This window comes from Hypoxylon fragiforme (genome assembly GCF_022984875.1).
Source record: "Hypoxylon fragiforme strain CBS 206.31 chromosome Unknown GGS25scaffold_2, whole genome shotgun sequence".
In the NCBI taxonomy this organism is placed as follows: Eukaryota; Fungi; Ascomycota; class Sordariomycetes; order Xylariales; family Hypoxylaceae; genus Hypoxylon; species Hypoxylon fragiforme.
In genome coordinates this window covers 3,922,661-3,937,122 of record NW_026054757.1, presented here as the reverse complement: position 1 = coordinate 3,937,122, position 14,462 = coordinate 3,922,661, and the positions used below count along the sequence as shown (strand labels likewise).

The window sequence follows — 14,462 nt, the reverse complement described above, 5'->3', positions numbered from 1 at the left end:
ATGAATATCAGAGACCGGCTCTTCTCAATATTGAAGTCTCGTTTATACACAGTACGACTCTATTGTTCGAGCCATTTGGGAATGGGTGGGAATGTCATGTCTTGTGGTGTTTCAATGGGCCTGGTAGTTAGGAAGATAGGTAATTTAGATTCCTACGTGGATAGGAGGCAGTATCAAGATTCGTATAGGATCAGGGTAATGGACAAGCTGCAGTCCTATCAACGGAACCAAGGACCCCCCCCCTCTGGATCTGATGATACAGGTAGGTAGGTATCTACCTAGGTAGCCATTTGAAGACAGCATAGTAACGTCGATACCCCCATCTCGCAGCCCCCCCTTTTTATATCACATGGCCCAGTTTACACGATTGCTGATTACCCAGCCAGCTACAAACCACCCATGTCATTTACCCTTTTCAACGAATATTTTCCCCTCCTAGGTATACAACCTACTTCCAGGGTTATATAGATCATGTCATATCATATATATCTACCGTGCACTTTTAGGTTAGTGCCGCGGTCGTTATCCGATCCTCTGAACCGCCGCCCCTCCACCCCCCCCCCGGGGGCAGTAGTCCCATCATCTCTTTAGCCCCTTTTGCGATCTCCAACATCCTCTATCTAGCGCGATACCCCATGCACCTGCACCAACCCTCAGTATCACGGAGCGTAGCAAGCAAAACAAACCTCTCGTCGCACCGTGAAAGGGGGGTGGGGAGGGGACTGCTTTGAAATAGGTACCTAACGCCATAGCCCGGCGCAGCAAAGATGGTGGCACTCCGCACCATCCTTACCATCGCGCTACCCGTAACCGTCGGCCAGAACCCCACGGCGCACTATCCGGACATGCGCACAGCCGTGTATCGAAGAGGCGATCAGCACCTGCGCCAGCGCCGAGGACAGCAGGTGCCTGTGCGATAGGTAGCCTGTCCGCCCTATGGCCCGTGGCGATTCCGTGCGCGCTGGGAACTCGACGGAGCAGGCAGCTCGTGGGTACGTAGCTCTCCCCGCTAGAAATCGCTGCACACACACACACACACACACGCACACACACACACACACTACTCGCCTACTTTCGTCTGTACCTACAACGAATGCTAACTCCGCTTCCAGGCGCGTTCAGATCAGCAAGCGCCCAATACTGCAGCGAAGCCGCGGCAGCGGCTTCCACGTATGCAGGGTTGCCGGGGCGGTTCACTCACAGGCCAGACCTCGGCGGCACGCAGATGAGCAGCACGTCCGCACCAACAACCTCCGCCACATCACCAAGTGCTTCATACTCGTGGGGGGGATGACAACAACATAGACAGTAGCAGCAGCAGTAGCAGCCGCGGCAGTGGGGGAGGAGGAGACCTGTCTCGGGGCGCCATAGCCGGGATAGCCGTCGGCGGCGGGATCGGCACGATCTTTACAACCGGCTGCTTATTCATTCCTCTTCTCGGGAAGCAGCCCTCGACGAAGCGCAAGAAACAACAACAAGAAGAAGAAAACGAGGAGGCAGCAGCAGCAGCAGCAGCAAACAACCAGAGTGGGGGGGCAAGCACACCAGCAACGACAGGGCGCAGCTGGAAGGCAAAACCCCATCAGCGAACTGCCCACCTCGCACACGCCGCTATCAGGCCTCGACGGGGTAGAGGAGTTGCCGGCGCAGGAGAAAGCCGGTCGAGCTTAGCGCCGACCCCCCCCCCCCCCCCCCCCTCTCCTATACGGAAGGGAGATGGAAGTCCTGCGTTATCTGAATCCCTATGGCGATGACATTCTAGTATCTGAATGACATATATCAGGTACTTAGTACTAGGTAGAAGAAGAAGAAATCAAATCAAAAAAGGGGGAGGAGGGGGGGGGAATACATACCTACCTAAAGTACAACTATCTACCTATATATGAGTGCCAACAAAGATCACCCCTTGCATTCTTGTGTGACAGTTAATAGAAGAAGACGGCGAGAATATCGGGAGAGCAAAATAGGAACCTTGAAAATGAAGGGAATATAATCTTAGGACTCACTCTGTGTAAGATATTACCTTTGGCCGCTTCATTGACTATATCATCCTTTACTTTGGCTGCAATTTATCTTGTGGAAAGGATTGCAACGATAGGATCGAGTAGACCGTCAAAAAGAAAAGGAAGATTCATTCACAACACATTAAAAATTATCAAACAGGCTAAAACAGACGAAATATTATATCTACGCGTTTCTGATTCTGGATCCATCATTCTGCTCTTATTCATTAATACTATGACATAGACAATCGTGTGGTACGGGGCAATGGTATGGTAAGTAGGCTCTGGTAGGCCTGTCGTGAGGTCGTAACTGGATAGAATTATGAAGCCAGTAAATTTCTCTTCATGATCTAAGTTACAGCCGAGTCACACTAAACCCAAACCCCCATGAACGCCGGTCCTTCAATGCCTAACCTTGCTTATTTTTGGAGACGTTTGGGCACCCACTTCCCAGGAGCACCAGAAGGCTTGAGGGCCTCACTAGGAGCCTGGGTAGGAGCCGCTGCCGGTGGGCTGTCTCGGGGGGTACTTGAAGCACCACCCTCAGCTCGCTTGGCGGCCTCACGTTCACGCCACGAGGGTTGTTTCCCTTGGAGGTTAATTCGAGGCGGCCCCGAGGGACGCTCATTGGAATCTGTGCGTTCCATGGGCGTACTGGTCCGGCTTGGCCCGTTGCTGCTTGTGGCGGCACCGGCACCAGCGTTCTTGGCCGCCTCGCGCTCACGCCATGAGATCTTGTTGCCGGCAATTGGGAGACGCGGTGCAAGAGCAGGCCGATCGTTGGAGTCCGTACGTTCCAGAGGGATTGCTTCGCGCCTGAGTGGCGCACGTTCCTTTTCTTTCTCGGCTGCCCTTCGGGCCATCGCTTCTTCCTCTCGTCTTGTCTGAAGAGCAACCAATTCTAGGCCTTCTTGACGCTCCTTCTCCCTCTGCTCCTTGAGTCTGGCAAGTTCCAGACGTTTTTCCTCGGTACGTAATTCCGCCTCCTTCTTCTGCTTCTCAGCGAGCTCCTCTGCTTCCCGCAGAGCTCTCTCCTTTTCTTCGCGCTCTCTCTTTTCTCGTACCTTGCGCTCGCGATACTCCTTCTTGCGAGCCGCAATCTGCTTCTCTAATTCTCTCTCAGCATCACGTTGACGCTTCTCAAACTCATCTCGGCGACGGTCGTGGAGAGACTTTCTGAACGACTCGTAGTGAGGCATGAGACGGGTTAGACGATGCTTCAACTCAACACTTTCTTTGTGCTTCTCCTTAGATTCCTTGAGCGTTTGTACCTTTACTGCTTCATAGGCAGCTAGGTCACGCTCACGCTGTTTGGCGTAGTCATCGGCAAGCTTCTTGACCTCCTCTTTTCTAAAAGCGCGCTCAAGATGATCGATGCGCTTTCCGGTGATGCGCAGCTTCTCATTGATGTCATTCTTCTCCCGTTCGAGCTGGGCAAGTTTCATGGCACGAAGGCGGTTGCTATCATAATCGTCAATATTCTCAAGATCAATCTCAATGGCATTGGGACCAATTTTAAGATCGGCAATCTGCTTCTTGAGTTCCTCCCTGCGAACGCGGTCTCTTTCATCCTTGAGACGTTTCTCTTCGCGTTCTTTCTGCTCCTGGGCCAAACGTCGTTCTTCGGCCTCTGCCAGTGCTTGCTCCTGGAGTCGCTTCTGTCTGGCCTTCTCTTTCTCTCGCTTAGCCTGCAGCTCGGAGGCTTCCTCCTTTCGCTTTTGAATGACCTCTTTACGAGCCAAGATTTCAAGGTGTTCCTGTTCAGCCCCAGCCTTAGCCCTGGCCAATGCTGATTGCTGGGCCTCCAACTGACTTTGGCGGAGAGTTGGGTCAATATAGAAACAGGTTGTGTAAAGGGTAGTTGCGAGCCGAGCTAGTTGTGAGCGTACAATCTCCGACGGTGTCATTTGAAGACGTTGCACGGAACCGACCGGGTTTTCAGCAGAACCAGCCGCTGAACCGGCGTGGACGGGCTTGGAGGAAGCAAATACATCCTTGTCGAAGTTAAGCGCACCGGTGGCGTGATCCATACGGATAGAGAGGTCTCCTTTCTTGTTTCCATTCATGATGAACTTTTCGATAGTTCCGCGAGAAATCTGAAACGGATCCGGGAACTTGGCAAGGCTCTCGACATACGCAAGGTCAACAGACTCGTAAATCTGAGACAGTTGTTGGAAAAGGCGAGTTAGGATGACTTGTTGCAGGGGCAAGATATATTTCTCCATCTCAGGATCGGCACCAATCTTGGTGAGGATGGGGGATATCTTCTGGCAGATAGAAATGGGGTGGAAGTGAACTTCGAGGATGTTATAAAGGTCTCTGATTTCGGGGCGAGCACGCTTCAGGAGTTGTTTGGCATGCGCGTCATGGAATAGACCAGCACGGCTGGGTGCGGAGGCCATGCCAAGGAGATGCGTAAGGCGCGAGTTTTTGTTCTTCTTGGCCTCATCAAAGTCTACCATGGCGCCTCGTGATCGCGAAGTGCTGATGACAGGGATTGAGAGAGCCGATAGAAGGACAAAGGAAGCAGCCTTCTGAAGATCGGCCTCCGTGGCGGAGGGGTTGTCGGATTTCTTGCCCTGGCCGGTGGCTACGAGACCCGCGGAGGATCGGAGAAGACTGTACAGTCGAGACCAAGCAGCGGCATGGAATAGATAATTCTCGCCGACGAGGAAGATTCGGGTAAGTTTCTCATAGTAGTTGGCCATCATGATGTTCTTGGGCGGTCGCTTGCTTAGATTGAGGAGAGTATGAATGTCTTCAACACTTCGGAATGCCTCCTGCCAGAGCTCGAGTTCTACGGCAACGTTTAACTGTTGGAAACGAGTCTCTAGATGTCGCTGTAGTGTATCGGGATCATTAAGATTGATGGCGTGCATCTGGCTCGAATATTTGGCAGCGGTCTGGACATGGTTACGGAGGAGCTCGCAGAGTCGTCGAAACTCTGTCTTGCGTTGATACTTGAGGCAAAAGTCGAAGGCCTGATTGGCAGTGCTTTGGTAAAGAATCTCTAGCCTCGCGTTGTTTCGCAGGATATCCAGAACGGTACGGTATGCTTCCCAAAGGAACTTGAGCCATGGCGTGACGACAGCACGCTCAGTACGATCTCTGGATTGTTCGCCCGAAACTGTGGCCAATAAAATGGACTCGGGGGTCTCGCTAGCCTCCAAGTCATCAATGCTCGAGGTCGCAGTTGCGTCGATGCTTGATTGAAGTTCGTCTGCTTTCTTCTGGGCCTCTGTAACTTTTTCGGCGGCCAGCTCGATGAACTTCTTAAGTACGAGTTCGATGGTACCGATGTTGGTATTCTGGGCGATATTCTTGTAAGAGTAGAGGGCATCCTTGGCGAGCTTGCCTTTCTTTTGTTCGACAGAAAGCTCGACTAAGAGGAGCATAACAGGCTCCAAGGATACGATGGGGACATTTCGGGATCGCTTGGAGGTGATGTGATCATGTAGTAGATTCAAGGCGGCAGGAGCCTGGCTGACACCAATAAGCTCCTGCGCACGCTTGAGAACATTCTCAGGCTTCTGATGCGGAGGAGGTGGCATCTTGGGCAATCTCCTAGATGAAAGAGATTGGTGGGATTGATGACACCGTTTGATATTTGTTTTAAGGAAAAAAACAAAAAACGCGGGAAGTCTGACGATGGAAGTTTTTTTGGATTTGTGCCACTTTCTTGTGGGTTTGAGAAGGCGAGGGGCACGGGCTAAAGTTCGGGTCACATGATTTTTTAAAAAACATATCTACCTAACTAACTAGCACAGTCGGAGATAACACTCAATGTTGGCCATTAGTTGCCTAGGCAGCTGCTAACTACCTAGTACTAGGTAGGTAAGTTACCTAACCTAGTACCTACTAGGTTAGTTAAGTAGGTACATCATGATATGTACATAAAATCCCCCGTGTCCCGACCAAACGAGATTGGATGGCAGTTGGCAAACTAGGTAGTTGCAGCTATGAAATAAAAGGATAGATATTTTTAAGGTATGTATGTATGTAGGTGTGCATTGGCGTACCAAGTCGCGACTCCTTTCAAATGTTATTTTGACTCGGATTAGCATGTAAGTGATTTCGGTTAGATGTAGTTATGTACTAAAAATATTAATACATCTTGATCTGTCTTGAGAGACACAGTCTGGCCTGACCAGCTTTTATTTAGCAAATTTTCTAGGACGAGATTGGAGCACATTACGATTATTCTGCCTACCTGAGGCATAATCTGTTAGATAGTTACTCCATGCTCCATGTGTAAGTAGGTAAACATGTGTAAGTAGGTAAGTAAGACGATGATTGAGTTCTCATTCGTTGCAGTGACCTCACATCAGCACATCCTGTCATGAACACCGAGACTGAATATGGGTATAAGGAGCGCGGTTGTCTGCATGAGCCTACTGTCGTAGCCAAAGACTCAGCAGGTCCTATTTTCGATGCATAATTGATGTTTATCAAAAGAAGATTTCTGCCATTTAAACTATCATATACAAGATAAAAATATACCTTTTTTCTAGCTTTTTTTTTTGTCGCGGCCGAGTTATTATACCTAATCCCTATGTAGGGTAATCTAATCTACTTGTAGGTAGGCTTAAGTAAGTATTCGGTACGCTAAGGAGTTTTCAATAACAAAGGCCCCGCAAGCTAATAGATTATTTGTATGCAGTTCAATGTTGATTGAATGTTGATTGAATGTTTTCAAGTTAAGCTTCAATTAGCTTTGCCGATGTATGTATTTTGTACCACATGCATCAAAGTCCTACGCCATTGATGAATTTGATGTACATATGTATGTACATTGGCAGTTAAAGTACATACCTAGTAGTTAGTTATCAATGATGCACTAATAAAGTGCTCCCTTCACGCAAGACAAGCACTGAGCAACTTCCCAGGTATTAAAGGTGAATGACAAGGAGTCAGCGTTGGTCCGTGCCTCGAAATTCATTCCTCATCCCCGATACCTACCTAGTAGCGACCCTATCCCCCAAAACGGGTCCCAATTTCCCAGCCTGCAAGAGGAGCTCCATACCGCAAATCCTACCGGCCAATTAGGGGTCCGACTTAGATTCCCTAGTAATTCGCCGTACTTTTGTACCAAATTCGCCAACTCTTCTTACTTTCCCCAGCTTCTCAGTCTCTCCTTCATCTTTTTTTCGTCCGACGACATCAAGCATAAACCGTCACGTCCACTCGTTGCGCCCCTTCGTCGCCTCGAGGCCCCTTTACCTACACATTCCTTCGACCTGGGATCGCTTTGATTTGTGAGTCTTTTTAATTGCGCCTCCCCCCCCTCCATCGCGAATCGTTTCGATTGACAAAGGACCCTCCGGTGCCGAGCGGATATGCTGGAAATTGGCTAGCTTCTCCTTGCGTCCATCCCTTGTTCCAATAGGGGCAATAGACCTACAACACGCGAAGAAAAGATGGTCAATATTTTAGCAGTTCGCGAGGTGGTCAATCGGCAATGAGACAGGAATTTCTCGTATTAGTTTAAATTCATTGGCTAACCATAATCATGTCTTCAATAGAGATTCACAATTCTCAGACTTCGCGAGGCACTGCAAGTGGTCTAAGCACGCAGCCACCATCTTCAGGAGTCCAACCTTCAACCTCAACCTTGGCCAATTCGTCCGCCGCTACCGCCGCTACAGCCGAGATGCCTCAATACACTTCCCGAGATGGCGGCGACCCGTCGCAAATCAAGAAGAACAAACAGTCTATGGCTGACCTAAAGTTGCGACGGCTGACCGAGCTCAACAGCCGGCTAAGAGAGGACCTAGAACGAGAACGCATCCCCGTTTCGCAAGCAGCCAGGAGGTAAGAACTTGAAAGAAAAAGAAAATCAATTATCGATTATCTTGCAGACCCATTTAACACTACGTACAGCATTATCGCATACTGCAACAGCACGAGAGATTATATGGTCCCTTCAGTGTGGGGAGCCGTTCCTCGAGGAGAAGATCCTTACGCGCCTCAGCAGAGTGGTGGATGCTGCTTGGTCATGTAGAACTGTATATGCCGCAAGCGAGCAATACCTGCCAGGGAAGCGCACCTCACATGCCGAGTGCAACGTGTTCTGTGAGATTTACGTCGCGATGAGGACTATATTTTTGGGTACCTGATTTCGGTGACGGGCATACTATACTTGGTTCGTCTCGGAGGGTAACAACCGATCAACTACATACTCCCGAAAGATGGGACTCGAAGGAGAAAGGATACAGGAGTCAAGCAAAAAAGACAAAAAAATAGGAATAATGGAGGGAGAAGAGGTGCAGGCCAAGACACCAAAACAAGGCTACTACAATACCCGAGGCTCGATAACTATTGGGCTTGCTACGATAATTTAACAACCGACACACAACAATACTGTCAATGTACTGATTTTTCTTATGGATGGATGGTTCGTTCCATCGTGGTGGAAGAAAAGGAGTCAGGGAAGAGACTTTTACCATCAACATGTAATATTTGTTCGTTCATGACTTGTATTGTTCCTTTTCCCTTTGTCAGCTCTTGTCGGTTCCCCATGAATGATAACCTTTCCTTGTTATGACCACCTTCCAACCTACATGCCTCTCTCCCACGAGGCCTTCTTAACCTTTTATCTCTTTACCTGTCTTATGTCCGCTTCGGCTTAGACAGGCGAGTTGACGTTGTGGATGAGTCCCCTTTCCCACCCGCGATCTTAGCTGTAGATCACGCAAAAGCCAATAAAGGATCTCATGGAAAAAAGAGCCTAACCTACTTACTTACCTATAGTATTATCTACTTACCTAACCTAGTATCTGGCGTACCCTGTGCATCTACCATACCCGCCTGATAAAGTTCTATCTCGTCTCCAACTGACATGCATATAAACTAGCGGTCTGACAAGATTGCCGCTTTGCCTAGTCGCCCTGTGTGTAGGTATGCGTGTATTAGTTTGGTTCGCGTACGATTGTCTACCGAGTTTGGGTACCTAACCTAGTGCTTAGTACCTGCTACCTAGGGTATATTCGTATGTGTGTGCTAAAGTTAAGTAAGACCTGCAGGTAATTGCTTACGGATCTTGGTGTGCCGCAACAAGCGCCAGGTGGTTAGGTGGTGTACGTAGTCACTTCAGCACCTACCTACAATGTACATACATTGATTGTATGTACATGTATTATTGTGTAGCGTCACGGATGTAATGGTTTGGGTCAATAATCTGCTGCAAGTGTCTCGATGTAGTAGCTGATTCTCTCGCATAGATAGATATGTAAGGCTTGATCTATTAACTCTCAGTCTTGAAGACATTTTCAGGACCGGAAGCTAAATGATACTGAAGAAACCAAAACTAAAAGAATAAATCGTAAATAATTCAAAATACTACATTTTGACAGGTACACCACATCAAATGTAATAATAGCACAAGCTTATAGTTATACCTATGTATTCTAACCCGGTAGATATCTCCGTCTCAAGTTGACTTGTAGCCAGCGCGTTGGAAAGTATTGCCCAATCAGGTTTGATATTGACGGCGCATTTCTTTGTTTAGTTCCTCGCTAAGGGCAAGATTGAAGATACTAATCATTGTGCTGTAACTAAAAGGGGGTTGAACTTTGAAGGTCCCAGTTGACGGGTGCTAGGTACAGTCAAGACCTGGGTAGGATTAGACATACCCTAATTAGACAAACATTGAAGGTACACCACTGTAACTAAGGTTATCTTAGCCTTAGCTCGTTTATTTGACGCATCTCTTTCTCCGAGTCCCTTTAACTACATATGTACATATTATGTCTAGCCCCATACTACTAGGTAGGCATACCATTTGGAACTTATGTCAACTAACATCAATGATTGAAGTTTTGAACCCATTGACAGTCAATTGCACAAGTAGCTAACCTACATCAATATATCTAAATACCTACATACATAGTACACCTTCTGAGTCTATACACACCTCAAACCACACACATACCTATATATATAAGACAATCTGGAACCCAGCCGGCACTTATTACTATTGGTAATATCTAAGCCTCGTCGACAATGGCCTCAACCTCGGCCTCGACCTCGAGTCCCGCAGCATCAACAGATTCTCCATTTCCGCTTCCCCGTGTCACCATCCGCTTCTGTACACAATGTAAATGGATGCTGAGAGCTGCCTATGTAAGTATTGCCTATTAATGAGAACCATATATCCACCCCCCTTCCTATATTCATACCTATACCCAATGCTCCAAGATACCACAAAAAAATCCTGTATCTACTCCCCCCCACGATATTAAGCCACCAAAGACTTGCCCCTCCTCGCGCGACCCCACCATCTATCTCTATTCTATCATACGCCCCTTACATCACATCGAACCTCAGATCCTTGCTTATCTACCTACCTGCCTGCCTACCTACCAAGCAACAGCTTCAGCAGCGATGATATACCATCCATTCCTCTAGCATCCAAACCTAACCAAACCCTCTAGTTCGCGCAAGAGCTCCTCTCCACCTTCTCAACCGCCCTCGGCGAGGTAGCCCTGCAGCCATCCACAGGCGGCACCTTCACAGTCGAGATATCCTATGCTCAACCCTCATCCTCCTCCAACCCTTCCTCCTCCCTACCCACCCTTCCGCCAAACCCCACCCCAACAATCCAGCACCGCGTCCTCTGGGACCGCAACCTCGATGGCGGGTTCCCCGAGACCAAGGAGCTGAAGCGGCGCGTCCGCGACGTCATCGAGCCGGGCCGGGACCTCGGACACGTCGACAGGGACTACTCCGCCTCTTCCTCCTCTGCTCCCAAGCGGACAAGGGTAGAGTCCGCGAGCCAGACGACGGCGGCAGCATTAGCAGAAATAACGACAGCAGTAGCAGGGCTAGAACCACGACAGCCGCCAACCGCGGATAATGAGAATGCCACCATGTCAGGGACCGAGCCTCAGAATCAGACGACGGAAGCAGAAGGATCAGCGGCAGCGGCACCAAAGCCGAAAAAACAACGAAAGCCGCGGCAGCCAGGAGCTGCGGCTCAAAAGAACGCCCGTGAGCCAGACCCTAAGTCCTGGGACCAGGCGGTGATAGCAGCAATAGTGACGGCACTGGAAACGCCGTTACCTAGGGGGAAGAAGAAGCCTCTCGATCCATCAGAGTCCGAGTGTGAGGACTGCGAATAAGTTGACTTGTAGTTGATTATCTAGCACAGGTAGGTAGGTAGGTAGGTAGGTAAGTCAGGAAATTGGGCTATTTCAACCCGGGCCTATGTATGGGTATATATTTATCTGCCTACCTAACTACTTGCTCTGCCTACCCTAGGGAGGCAACGAGGAAATTGGGCTGTATATATATATATATATATATATACGCAGATATATACAGAGATATACATATGTATAACAATAGACAAAATCCGGACACCATCTCTACTTGTACAACTTAGCCACTAGGATACGTAGGACTATCTAACCTAGGCACCTAGAACTTATATATGTGGTATGTATAAGTTATATAGAAAGTTATATATATCGATTCACCCCTTGAAGGGAAGCATACATAGCATGGGAAAACGCACAATACACACATACACACGCACACTCCCCCCCCCCCATCTAAACCTCTCCTTCCCATCCCATTCCTTCTGCATACTTCCACATTCCAAACAACTTAACCTTGAATCTACGAATATAATATAATATAATACTTGCGGAAAAGGGGACGGAGAGGGGGAGAAGGGTGAGAAGGGGGAGGGGGGTAATGACGGATCCCTCACCATGGAAACTTGGCACAACAATTGGTCTGTCTACTAAAATCTCTCCTGGATAGATAGAGGTATGCATGTATGTATGTGTGTATGTAAGAAAAGGAACAAAACAGGAAAAGGAGAAGCATGAAGTCATACCTACCACCTGGTTAATATACTAGATTGGTTTGATTGGCGTTAGGAGAGAAAGAAATCCCCATAAGAGACTGTAACCATTAATTGATCATATCCGCACACCACCTCGACTATTCCCCTCCTTCCTTCAGATTGAACCATTACTTCACTCGAGATATAGCGATGTAATGCAACCAAGACGCATATGCAGCATAGCAAAATCAGGCAACGCGGGGCAATACTTCACAACTGACTAAACTGAGCAACAGGCATGAATGAACCATGAAGCAGATCGTTGCATGAATTCGTAAGTTTCACATCCGGGGGAAACAAAATTAACTGTCTAGACTTCTTCCCCTTGTCATCAATGGCCACGCAGTGTACGCAAGCTAGGTTGACGACACGTGGGAAGACCATTCCAAATGAAAAACCTGATTTTATTTCTTTTCTCGTGTAATAACAACCACCACCACCATCCATCATCATCTCCCTTTCATCTGCATCTGTTCTGCGGTCATTTAAGGTTGCTGGAACCTGTGTTTCGTTGGGAAAGCGGCGGGTCATGTAGTTGTACTCGAACAGCGTTTTCGAAACGCCCATTGCGGTCGAAGGTCTGCTGGGTAAACTAAAAAAAAAGACGATATGATACCGACAAGATCGTGGGTCGAGGACAAGTATCGGGACTCGAGCGAGGGCTTAGGAAGCAAATTTATCGGGAGCGGCCGAACCTAGAAGACGAGGAAGTTCGTATAAATACTCATTGTTTTTTCTTTAAGACTTGGATAACTGTTTTCTTGGGGATGCGAAACCGCTGCCTCCGAGGCCGCCAGGGACATACTTTTGTTTCTTCTCAGCAGGCTTGAGGATCTGAAGCGCGTAGAGCGATTAGTTGGGATCGAAGATGGTTGTTATAGCATATGGGGACACAAACTTGGAAGGAACATAATAGACTCTCGTCTACGCTCATCATTGCTCCGGCATTGTCGAATTCGCCGCAATAATTGGGTGCACTGAACAGAGTGACCAACTGTCGCTTTGAGAAGAACTCGTAACCGTCTTCCACGACTTGGTGAGCACGGCAGATCAGATCCATGTCGTGTTTTTGCAAGAAGCGAGACACAACATCAGGGCCAAATGTGAAAGATACACCACGATCATTTTCACTCCAGCCTGTGATGTCCTTGTCAGGATCAGACCATAATAGATCGCAAAGCAGACCGCAGTCAGGAATCTAAGAAAGAAAAGGTTCAGTCAGCGATAATCCGGTGCCTGTATGGGCAGACAAAGGATATAAGCGGGGGAGTGGGATGTCTTACGTCCGTTGGTCGCATCACTCGGCGGATCTGCTCCATAGAGTTAAGATCAGGGCTGAGACCGCCATGCATCGTGAAGATCTTCTCGTCAATAATTGCAGCGATTGGCAAGCAGTTGAAGCAGTCTGTGAACGTCTTCCATAGCTTAATGTTGTACCTGCGCTTGCATTCGTCGTAGAAACCGTAGATACGATTGATGGACGCACATTCGTGGTTACCCCTCAAGATGAAGAAGTTCTCGGGGTACTTGATCTTGTAGGCGAGCAAGAGGCAGATGGTCTCCAAAGACTGCTTACCACGATCTACGTAGTCACCAAGGAAGAGGTAGTTCGCCTCTGGGGGGAACCCTCCATATTCAAATAAGCGTAGGAGATCGTAATATTGGCCATGAATATCACCACAGATCTAAAAGGAGAAAAAAGACATCATCGTTAGTAGCTCGAGCTCCCTTGCATCCATCATAAACAATGTTCTAGGATCAGGGAGGCGAATTGCGTACGTACCTTGATAGGCGCTTCTAGCTCTAGCAGAATGGGTTGACTGATGAAAATTTCTCTGGCCTTCGTGCAGAGAAAACGAATCTCGGTCTCCAAAAGTTGAACCTGCTTACCAGGTCGGCTGCCGCGCACCTCGAGGAGGCGGTCGATGACGGAGTCTAAATCAACTTCGTGCTGATCCGCCATCTTAGGATCCTGACCTGCCAGGTAGTTGGCCCACGAAAGTCGAGATGAGTGAGATCAGGGCCCTAGGGTAGGATGTTGAGGGCCGGGATCTTGGGGGAGATACGGTGGAGCCCGATGTCAAAGTATGATGCACTTCTTCGGCCTACTCACAACTCGAAAGGTTAGTTGACAATGCATTTATGTTTCTTTCAATGAAATAAAGACAAAGACAGAAGAGATAGGAAGGGGTGGGGAGTCCTTGTACAAATTAGGACCGTGCCGATTTATGCCGATTAGGATGATCTTGGATCTTGTGGTTCTTGGATTTTTAAGAGGTAACTACTAGGTAGGGTGGATTGGATTTGAGAGAAGCTGAAAGGTGACGACAAGGTGAGTGGGGAAGAGGGGCGCGCGGTGGGTTTGGATTATCAAGAAACCCCAAAAAAGGGAGCAAGAAAAAACTCACGATGAAGTGATCTCAGCTAGCACGAAGCTTTCCAAGGAAGCTCGAGGGCTCGATGCTAATGTCAGGTACAAAGAGTCTAGTGGCGATTTATTACTCTTGCACTCTAATTTTTTTGCAAACTCGACAAGTGAAGCGAGAATGCGTCGTCTCCTGATTGTTGCGCGCCCTGTAGGCTGCGACGGGGTTTTCTGGCAATGGCTT

General features: G+C 48.4%; 5 protein-coding genes across 5 annotated transcripts; 3 read left to right on the top strand and 2 right to left on the bottom strand.

The window, feature by feature from the left end:
* Positions 1-361: 361 nt before the first annotated feature.
* On the top strand, positions 362-1,671 carry GGS25DRAFT_529510 (uncharacterized protein; the record flags this gene model as incomplete). The annotated part of the gene is made up of 4 exons (XM_049265291.1): positions 362-911; positions 982-992; positions 1,113-1,281; positions 1,381-1,671. Exons 1-4 carry the CDS (start codon positions 768-770, stop codon positions 1,669-1,671), a joined length of 615 nt encoding a protein of 204 aa, XP_049120641.1. The 5' UTR covers positions 362-767.
* A 443-nt stretch (positions 1,672-2,114) lies between these two features.
* On the bottom strand, positions 2,115-5,678 carry GGS25DRAFT_478436 (uncharacterized protein). Its single transcript, XM_049259936.1, has one exon. The coding sequence runs from the start codon at positions 5,552-5,554 to the stop codon at positions 2,423-2,425; it is 3,132 nt and encodes a 1,043-aa protein (XP_049120640.1). The 5' UTR covers positions 5,555-5,678; the 3' UTR covers positions 2,115-2,422.
* A 1,834-nt stretch (positions 5,679-7,512) lies between these two features.
* On the top strand, positions 7,513-8,004 carry GGS25DRAFT_518754 (GGL domain-containing protein; the record flags this gene model as incomplete). The annotated part of the gene is made up of 2 exons (XM_049263588.1): positions 7,513-7,814; positions 7,884-8,004. The coding sequence occupies 2 exons, from the start codon at positions 7,513-7,515 to the stop codon at positions 8,002-8,004; spliced, it is 423 nt and encodes a 140-aa protein (XP_049120639.1).
* A 1,741-nt stretch (positions 8,005-9,745) lies between these two features.
* Positions 9,746-11,285, top strand: GGS25DRAFT_478431 (Rdx family-domain-containing protein). The gene is made up of 2 exons (XM_049259935.1): positions 9,746-10,124; positions 10,436-11,285. The coding sequence occupies exons 1-2, from the start codon at positions 10,005-10,007 to the stop codon at positions 11,120-11,122; spliced, it is 807 nt and encodes a 268-aa protein (XP_049120638.1). The 5' UTR covers positions 9,746-10,004; the 3' UTR covers positions 11,123-11,285.
* Positions 11,286-12,433: 1,148 nt separating this feature from the next.
* Positions 12,434-14,283, bottom strand: GGS25DRAFT_478429 (Serine/threonine-protein phosphatase PP1). Its single transcript, XM_049259934.1, has 5 exons — positions 13,637-14,283; positions 13,137-13,538; positions 12,752-13,051; positions 12,659-12,687; positions 12,434-12,548 (listed from the first exon to the last, which is right to left on the bottom strand). Exons 1-5 carry the CDS (start codon positions 13,814-13,816, stop codon positions 12,530-12,532), a joined length of 930 nt encoding a protein of 309 aa, XP_049120637.1. The 5' UTR covers positions 13,817-14,283; the 3' UTR covers positions 12,434-12,529.
* Positions 14,284-14,462: the final 179 nt, after the last annotated feature.

Excerpts from the sequence above, each read along its gene's own strand:
- GGS25DRAFT_478429 (XM_049259934.1), bottom strand. The coding sequence starts at position 13,816 with ATGGCGGATCAGCACGAAGTTGATTTAGACTCCGTCATCGACCGCCTC. Across the intron at positions 13,539-13,636 it reads AGCTAGAAGCGCCTATCAAG|ATCTGTGGTGATATTCATGG; the intron begins GTACGTACGCAA and ends TTCTCCTTTTAG. Across the intron at positions 13,052-13,136 it reads GAGTGATGCGACCAACGGAC|ATTCCTGACTGCGGTCTGCT; the intron begins GTAAGACATCCC and ends TTTCTTTCTTAG.
- GGS25DRAFT_478431 (XM_049259935.1), top strand. The coding sequence starts at position 10,005 with ATGGCCTCAACCTCGGCCTCGACCTCGAGTCCCGCAGCATCAACAGAT. Across the intron at positions 10,125-10,435 it reads GGATGCTGAGAGCTGCCTAT|TTCGCGCAAGAGCTCCTCTC; the intron begins GTAAGTATTGCC and ends CAAACCCTCTAG.
- GGS25DRAFT_478436 (XM_049259936.1), bottom strand. The coding sequence starts at position 5,554 with ATGCCACCTCCTCCGCATCAGAAGCCTGAGAATGTTCTCAAGCGTGCG.